The 8,224-nt window shown below is 54.0% G+C and overlaps 1 protein-coding gene across 2 annotated transcripts; it reads left to right on the forward strand.

Moving 5' to 3' along the window:
- Positions 1-367: 367 nt before the first annotated feature.
- Positions 368-7,487, forward strand: Reep2 (receptor accessory protein 2). 2 transcript variants are annotated; one of them, XM_021150545.3, is made up of 8 exons: positions 368-589; positions 2,267-2,339; positions 2,679-2,755; positions 5,272-5,392; positions 5,596-5,709; positions 5,977-6,118; positions 6,215-6,345; positions 6,427-7,487. In XM_021150545.3, the coding sequence occupies exons 1-8, from the start codon at positions 558-560 to the stop codon at positions 6,493-6,495; spliced, it is 759 nt and encodes a 252-aa protein (XP_021006204.1). In that variant the 5' UTR covers positions 368-557; the 3' UTR covers positions 6,496-7,487. The 2 variants fall into 2 exon arrangements, with proteins under 2 accessions (XP_021006204.1, XP_021006203.1); XM_021150544.3 differs by having other exon boundaries at positions 386-589; positions 5,971-6,118.
- The last annotated feature ends 737 nt before the right edge of the window (positions 7,488-8,224 follow it).

Genomic DNA, 8,224 nt, shown 5'->3' on the forward strand with positions numbered 1-8,224 from the left:
TGGCTTAGTGGTTCAGCATAGTAGTGAAACCAATAAGCCCCATCTTCAGGATGAGGATAATTCTACCTTACAGGGTAGTTGTGAGGATTCAATGAAACACGTGAAGCTCTTGTTCAGGGCCTGGCTCACAGTTAAGCAAAGCAGCCCTTACTCCTCGTGGGATGTTTAACCTTCAACCTGATGTGGGCAGGGCGGGAGGTAGGCCGAAGCTGCTGTCAAAGGATGGAACCAAAAGGGAACCCCGCCAGGACTCTGGACACAGGCTTGAAGCTCTAGGAAAGTGAACAGGCGATTTAGAGGAAAGCTGGGCACAGAGGGTGAAGGCGCATGCCCAGGCACAGCAGGTGCTGGGGGGGGCGCGCCGACACCGCGGCCTCCCCTTTAAGAGGCGCCACCGCCCACGGACCGCCGCTGCGGCAGGGACCTCCCCTTTAACGGCGGCAACTCTGCGCTCCGCTGACCCCAAAGCGGCTGCCGCTGCTAACAGCGGCTCCTGCTGCCTCAGCCGCCGGCCTCGGGCAGCTGCATCCTCACCCGGGCTGGGTCCCCGCCCCGCCATGGTGTCCTGGATCATCTCTCGCCTGGTGGTGTGAGTGCAGAGGCTGCGGCGGGGCTCGCCCGGGTTGGGGATGAGGGGGCCGGTGGTGGAGGGCGCGGTATTCAAGCCTGGGATGATTTATCCCAGGGTCCCTAAGTGGTGTCCCCAGACACAGAGATGTGGGACTGGAAGGGGAGCATGGCAGGCCTGGTTTCCCAGGGACCTCGCCCATATTATTTTTAAAACCCGTTTATTCTTAATTGTCTTGCTCCTGCGCCCTCCCCCATCCTAGACGCTGAGCAGCTACTGATTTATTAGGGGAGGCGGGCACATCCCCTCCCCCACCAAGCAGATCTAGGCTGGAGGAGCATACAAGACCCTCCTTTCCCTCCAGGAAGAGATTAAAAGGGGACTATGACGGGGGGGGGGGGGGGGGGCTCGTCATTCCGGAGTTCAGATCCATGGCTCATCCCCTGGGGCCTCCCCAAAGCTCTCAAGGCCTTCCTCCTGGTTCTGACTAGTGATAGGATGAGGACACCTGTCCTAAGGCATCCGGGAAGCAGGGCTAGGTATGGAAGCCGAGTTGCTGGGAAGACAAAAGTGGGGAGGTAACTGGATGGATGCATATCTGCCTAGGATTGCGGAAAGCCACTGGGAGAACATTTGGTGGCCTTGATTCCAGGCACATTGTAACAGTCACATTGTGGAGCTGTGGCCCTGGCACCTCCCCCAGATACAGGAACAAATACCTCCCTCCCACAAATACACACAAGCCTAGATTTGGCCTTGTGAATTCTGCCCCGCTGCTATCCCGCATCGGCACAGGAAATGAGTGCCCTACCTTAGCAAAGCATCACCCACACTTGAAGGTGCTGGCTTCCGAGGCAACCATTCCTCTACTTTAGGTCTCTGCCCCTCAGCGTCCCTCAGGACTGGCATCCCAGGAGCCCCACCCTTCTTCCCATGCTTGTGTCCTGGCTTCCTCTCCAGCCACTGGGGTTTCCTCTTCCCACCCCCTACAGGCCTTATCTCTCCCTGTAGCCTCCAAGGGTGGCTACTTTTCTGGCCTGGGCAAACTCCCGACAGGATACATGGACTCTCTTTCTCCCTCACTTGTGCCCTTCCTGTAATCTGTAGAGGGATGCTTAGATAAGGTCTGAAGCCCAGGTCTTCAGTACCTGGCCCTGGACCACGCTGATATTGGGGTTATAAGCCTTTTGTGCCCCTCCCGCACCTGTGCCCTCTAGTCCCAGGACCATAATAGTTCTGACTGCCAGGTTGGGTGCCCTGTTCGGCGATGTTAGGGTCCCTTGGGGACCTGGCCCTACCCAGCCTGTCTGTGAGACAAGGAGGGGGAGGGTATGAACAGATGGGTAAAATAGGCATTAGGCCAAGAAGGATGACATCTCATAGCAGTGACCAGCCCCTCAGCTCTCATGACACGCCTGTGGATAGCCAAAGCTCCTGACCAGAGGGACCACCGGAGCCTCCGGCCTCTGCGTCTTCCATATAAAGAATGAACAGTGGACAGGGAGAGGGTCCCACCCAGACTGGCTGAGGCCCCGCCCCCACACGTGTGTAGCTCCAAAGGCTTTGACTTTATAGTCCTTAACCAGAGTTCCCCAGACAACTGATGCTCTGGAGATCCATCCCTCTGCTCCTTAGCGCCCAGGGGATGGTGCAGAGCTGGGAGGAAGACTGGCCCAGTAACCATGCCTGCTTCTCTAGGCTCATCTTTGGCACCCTGTACCCAGCCTATTCTTCCTACAAGGCCGTGAAGACCAAAAACGTGAAGGAATACGTGAGTGCATGACCGTACCCTGTGTAATGTGTGTGTGTGTGTGTAGTGTGTGTGTAAAACAGATGGGAGTAGAGTGTGGCTTTATGCCACACTACCCAACAAGACACTGAGTAAAAGAGGTTCTGGGATGTTCCCTGTGCCCACACAGGCTTGGTATGATTGGCAAGTGTGAGGCCTTGGGTATCTCTCTCCCAGAACGTCTAACCTGGGGCAGACAGTGCAATGGGGTTCTGTTTTCCTTGACTTAGCCCCAGTATGAGGAGCTGACAGACCAGGGACTTGGGGTGTTTACAGCTCCTCAGCCCTAAGCCCCGGTTAATGCTGTCCTTTGTCCCTCAGGTAAAATGGATGATGTATTGGATAGTCTTCGCCTTCTTCACCACAGCTGAGACACTTACGGATATAATACTGTCCTGGTGAGGTCCAGTCATGTCCCCGTCGTCCCACCCCACCCCCTACCCCCGAATCTCAGGACCCAGATCTCTCCCTTTCTCTAGCCAGACAGATTAGGCAGATTTGGACCCAGGCTAGAGTCATGATCCCCGACTCCCAACAGTTCCTCAGCCCCCTTAATACGGCGGCTCTTCGCACCTGATGCCAGCACAAGAACAGACATAGCAACGGGGCATGGTGGCCCACGCCTCTAATCCCAGCACCTGGGAGGCAGAGGCAGGTGGATCTACGTAGCAAGTTCCAGAACAGCTGGGGCTATCCTACTTCAAACAAACCAACCAACCTGCCACATTTCTTTCTGGTGACAGCCACAGTGCCCCAGGGGAACTGAGTGGATGTGCATCTGCTCTCAAGTCCTTCCTGTGACGTTGGACAGATCACCAGTCCCTAAACCTTGTCTCCCCCGTCTGTGGAACAAACATGTAGTTCATTTGTGGTGACACTGAATGCTTGTATTCCCAAGGTATTGCAGGCACAAATAGGCCTAAAGTATACGAGCGTTACGGGGACGGGGAGTAAGTTTGAATCTGCTCAGAAATGTTGACTGGGTGAGAAATACCTCTTGAAGAGTGAAGTATATTGGAATTTGAATCACCCATAATCCCTGCCCTAGGGACGATAAGGCAGGAGTATCATTGCAGTTTTGAGGCCAGCCTGGGCTACATAATCTTAGGGCAGGGAGCAGCAAGGTAGTTCATCAACAAAGCTCTCGCTGCATCAGCTCAAAGCCTGCTGACCTGAGTTTGACCCCTGAAAGCTGTGTAAGAATAGAAGGAGGGAATCAGCTCCAGATACTGTCTTGTCTTGTCTTTTCTTTTTTTAAAAGAAGTATTTATTTGTTTTATGTATATGAGTCCACTGTAGCTGTCTTCAGACACACCAGAAGAGGGCATTCAGACCCCATTACAGATAGTTGTGAGCCACCATGTGGTTGCTGGGAATTGAACTCAGGACCTCTGGAAGAACAGTCAGTGCTCTTAACCGCTGAGCTATCTCTCCAGCCCCAATACTATCTTTTCTGACTCCCACGGATGCACTGTGGCACACACTCACAAACACACACATGCGCATATCTGCACACACATATCATATACATGATTAAGGTTTTTTTTTTTTTTTTGGTTTTTTTCGAGACAGGGTTTCTCTGTGTAGCCCTGGTTGTCCTGGCACTCACTTTGTAGACCAGGCTGGCCTCAAACTCAGAAATCCGCCTGCCTCTGCCTCCCGAGTGCTGGGACTAAAGGCGTGCGCCACCACTAAGCTAAGTTTTTAACTTAACCTCCGGCTAAGGTTTTTTTTAAAAAGGCAGTAGCTTACTGGCCACAGCCATGCACCTTCCTGAGGCTTCTTGCTTTGTTTCGATTCAGGAAAGCATAATTTTCTTTCTCTTCCTCCTCCTCCTCCTCCTCTTCTTCTTCTTCTTCCCCCCTCCCCCCTTCTCTCTTTCTCTTTTTTCCAGATAGAGTTCACTATGTATCCCTGGCTGGGTTGACATGGAACCTATTATGTACCCCATGTTGACCTTAAAATAGCAATCATCCTCCTCTTGCTTCAGCCTCCCTAATGCTAGGATTACAGGTGTGCACTTCACCACAACTCAATTTCTTCTTTAAAAAAACAACAACAACAACAACAACAACAAAACAAAACCCTTGCTGGGCGTGGTGGTGCACATCTTTAATCCCAGCACTCAGGAGGCAGAGGCAGGCAGATTTCTGAGTTCGAGGCCAGTCTGGTCTACAAAGTGAGTTCCAGAACAACCAGGGCTGTACAGAGAAACCCTGTCTCAGAAAAACAAAACAAAACAAACCCAAGCCAACCAAACAAACAAAAACCCTTGCTTTCTGTTCACGGATGTTTTGCCTGTCTATTTGCCTCCCGCACCTGCTGTGTGTCTGGTGCCAGGAGAAGCTATCGGATCCCCAGGAGCTGGAGTAACAGACAATCATGAGCTGTCATGTGGGTGCTGGGAACTGAACCCAGGTCCTCTGCAAAAGCCACCAGTGCTCGTAACCACTGAGCCATCTCTTTTCCAAACATGTATCTCTTAATGCTTAGGGCTTCCCCAACATGTTGGCTTTTCTTCCTCTTTCTCCACCATGTGACATCTTGTGAATCACATGTCTATCCTCCATACTGGCTTAAATGTCATGTGCTCCCGTACCTTTGCTTTGGGGTCTGTTTTGAGATATGGTAGGCTAGAGTGGGCACAAATTTGTGATCAATCTCCCATACTGGGATTATAGGCATGTACCCCAAATGGGTTCTCCTCTTGCCTTCTGCATGAGTCAATTTTGTGTTCCCAACCCTCCCCAAAGCCCACCCCTACGTCCGTCCTCCTGGAAACCACGTGGCCTCAGACCACTTAAGAAGTGGGAGCTGTCCAGGGTCCCTGATGTAAATCTAGTATATCCCTTGTCTCATGTCTGACAAGCCATGAGCACACCTCTGTCTGAGCACACCTCTGTCTGCCCAACAGGTTCCCCTTCTACTTTGAGCTCAAGATTGCCTTTGTGATATGGCTGTTGTCCCCTTACACCAAGGGCTCCAGCGTCCTCTACCGCAAGTTCGTGCACCCAACACTGTCCAACAAGGAAAAGGTTTGCCCCTTCCTTCAGCTCTTCCCAGCCTGGCCCAGCAGAGACATTCCCACGCCTCCAGCCACAGATATTTCCTGTGGGTGGCCAGAGCCTGCAGCAATCTGGCAGAGCCTAGCTCCCGGGGGTAGGCATTGTCTATGCACAGTTGTGAGCACAGGTAACTTGCCTGCAGCCTCACCTCTCAGGTCTCTTCATCCCCCTAGGAGATCGACGAATACATCACACAAGCCCGAGACAAGAGCTATGAGACGATGATGAGGGTGGGCAAGAGGGGCCTGAACCTGGCTGCCAATGCTGCAGTCACAGCTGCTGCCAAGGTGAGATGAGGATGGGCCCAGACTCCCGGGGCCCCCACCTCGGTCGGTCATCTCATGTCCTGTCCAGGCCCCTTAGCATCCACCCTATCCTTAGGCCTAGGAGACTTTGGGCTGTGTGGCTCCAGGCTCCAGCCCTGTGTCTTCGACTGTCTGGTCAGCTTCCTCATCTGACCAGAGGGAAAAATATCTCAACACGATGGTAACCTCTGTCTCCACCCCGCCCCTTCCTCCCGCTCTCTTGGTGCGTGGTGGTGACCCTAGGGCCAGGGGGTGCTGTCGGAAAAGCTGCGGAGCTTCAGCATGCAGGACCTGACTCTCATTCGAGATGAGGATGCATTACCGCTGCAGGGGCCAGATGGCCGCCTCCAACCCGGCCCCGTGGGTCTCCTGGACACTATCGAGGACTTAGGTACTGGCACGCCCTGAGCTGTGGGAAGGAGTCCAGAGCTAAAAAGACCAGAGAGACCCCTGGGCCCTTATTCTCTTTCCCTCCCCGTGAAACCAGGAGATGAGCCTGCCCTAAGTCTAAGGTCTAGCACAAGCCAGCCAGATCCCCGGACAGAGACCTCAGAAGATGACCTAGGAGACAAGGCACCCAAGAGGACCAAACCTATCAAAAAAGTACCCAGAGCTGAGGTGAGAATACAGGCCGTGGCCTGGGGAGATGGGGAAGAGACAATGGGAACAAGCTGAACCCCATCATGACTCTCCACATAGCCACCGGCTTCCAAGACACTGAAGACCCGGCCCAAGAAGAAGAGTTCCGGAGGGGGCGACTCAGCATGAGAGGCTCGGCTCCCCGCACCCCTCCATCTGTAGGACAAGCACGGAGGAGAGCTACAGCCCTGGCCCCTCCAACAGTGAGCCACTAGCCCCAAGTGTTTCATACCCGCAAACACCCCCCCCCCAGACGGCTGTCCCCAGCACCCACTTCCCATGAACACGCCTCCGGAGGGGGCTTGGCAAAGAGGAGGTTGAGGACAGAGGTGATGACTAAGCCCTCGAGGAGGTGGAGGCTCCGTGGCCGGCCAGCGCTGCTCTTTTTGCTGCTGCTCCAGTCCCACGCTGCCCATCCAGTGCCTTGCTGACCATGGCCGTCCCCTCTCAGAGGCCTGACCTGCTCCCCCCAGCCCCAGGGAGGGGACCTTGAGACGGGGAAGAAATGGGGCAGGCCTGGAAGGAGGGTGTTCCTCGGGCACAGCTATGCATGGAGACAAGGGCTTTGAATAAGCAGCACGGCCAGGCCAGAACTACAGCTGGTAGGGCTGTGTATTCTACCAAAAGAGAGGTGAGATGCTAAGGGTGTGCGTGCTAGGGAGGTTGGGTGAGAGGGGTCACCTCCTCCCTACTTCAGCTCTGGTCTTTCTTCCTCTTTATCCACCCCTGCTGGTCTCTGAACCTCAGGACTCAAGCCCTTGACAGAACAAGGCTCCCAGGGACTCCTCCCTACCCTTCCATCCTTGATCCCTTTTACACATTCATGCCCGTAGGCTGGACTCCTCTGCTCCTAGGCTCCACCACAGAGGGCCTGCCAAGCTGGCTCCTTTCCTCTCCTGTAAAGGGGATGCATCCCACCTTGCCATGGGATCCCCTTCCTGTGCCAAGCAAACCCTGGTCAGAACTAACCTGGACCCCACCCCTGGCGCTGGTTCTGCCAGCCTCATTGGGGCCAAGTGGTACCTGTGCAGGGAAGGAGATGCAGGAGCTGAGAGGCTCCCAACTCCACGGTGCCCACACTGGACCTTGGCACTGGATGAGCCAATAAACGAAACTCTGACACCTCCTTTATTGTGGTCTCTGTGTTGTTCTGGACCCACCAAGCCAGTAAGTGGGAGGGGCCTCACCAGGAAGCAGAACCTAGCTATGAGGGGCAAAGAAAAGGGCCAGATGGAACCCAGGAGAGTTGATCCATCTGGGAAGAATAGTTTAAGGGTCCTCACCTCCATACTTTGTTTTACACCCCAGAATCATGTCCCAAGACCTCAGTAGATCCTTTAGTAGTTCATGGAAATTGCCAGGTGTAAACTTTAGAGATGGGATCCCAGTGAGGTACCAGGGGGAAAAAGTGGGATAAAGGCTATTAAACAGAGCTGAAGATGGGGCAGAAAAGCCCAGTACTGCTGGAGTGGGTGGCAAGAGAGATGACTCAAAGGAAGGTTTATGGGCAAACCAGTTCTATAGGTCTTGGGGACAAATGAGACAGGACACCAAAGCCTGGAACCCAGGATGGCAGAGCAGCAGAGAGGGAAAAGGGAGAGATCGCAGCCTCTCAGGCTAGAAGGAAAACAGGTGATGGGGGAAGAGTGGAGCGGGAGCCTAGGCTCCAGTCCCTAAGGTGGGCAAACATCCCAAGTACAATAGACTCCCTCCCTGGCATCAGGGCAAGTATGCCTGCCATACTGGAGCCAAACTATCAGAGCTTCCAGAACTGGGATGTGAGGGTATAAGAGGCCCCTTTTGGGTGATGGCACAAGCCTTTAATCTCAACACTCTGGAGGCAGAGGCAGGCACATCT

The sequence above is a fragment of the Mus caroli genome, unplaced genomic scaffold (genome assembly GCF_978045245.1).
Source record: "Mus caroli unplaced genomic scaffold, Mus_caroli_1 scaffold_19, whole genome shotgun sequence".
Lineage (NCBI taxonomy): Eukaryota > Metazoa > Chordata > Mammalia > Rodentia > Muridae > Mus > Mus caroli.

What these genes read in the sequence shown, in the direction of transcription:
- Reep2 (XM_021150544.3), top strand. Translation starts at nt 558, where the DNA reads ATGGTGTCCTGGATCATCTCTCGCCTGGTGGT. An exon ending in CCAAAAACGTGAAGGAATAC is followed by an intron (nt 2,340 to 2,678) that starts GTGAGTGCATGA and finishes TTTGTCCCTCAG; the next exon opens with GTAAAATGGATGATGTATTG. An exon ending in AAAAAGTACCCAGAGCTGAG is followed by an intron (nt 6,346 to 6,426) that starts GTGAGAATACAG and finishes CTCTCCACATAG; the next exon opens with CCACCGGCTTCCAAGACACT.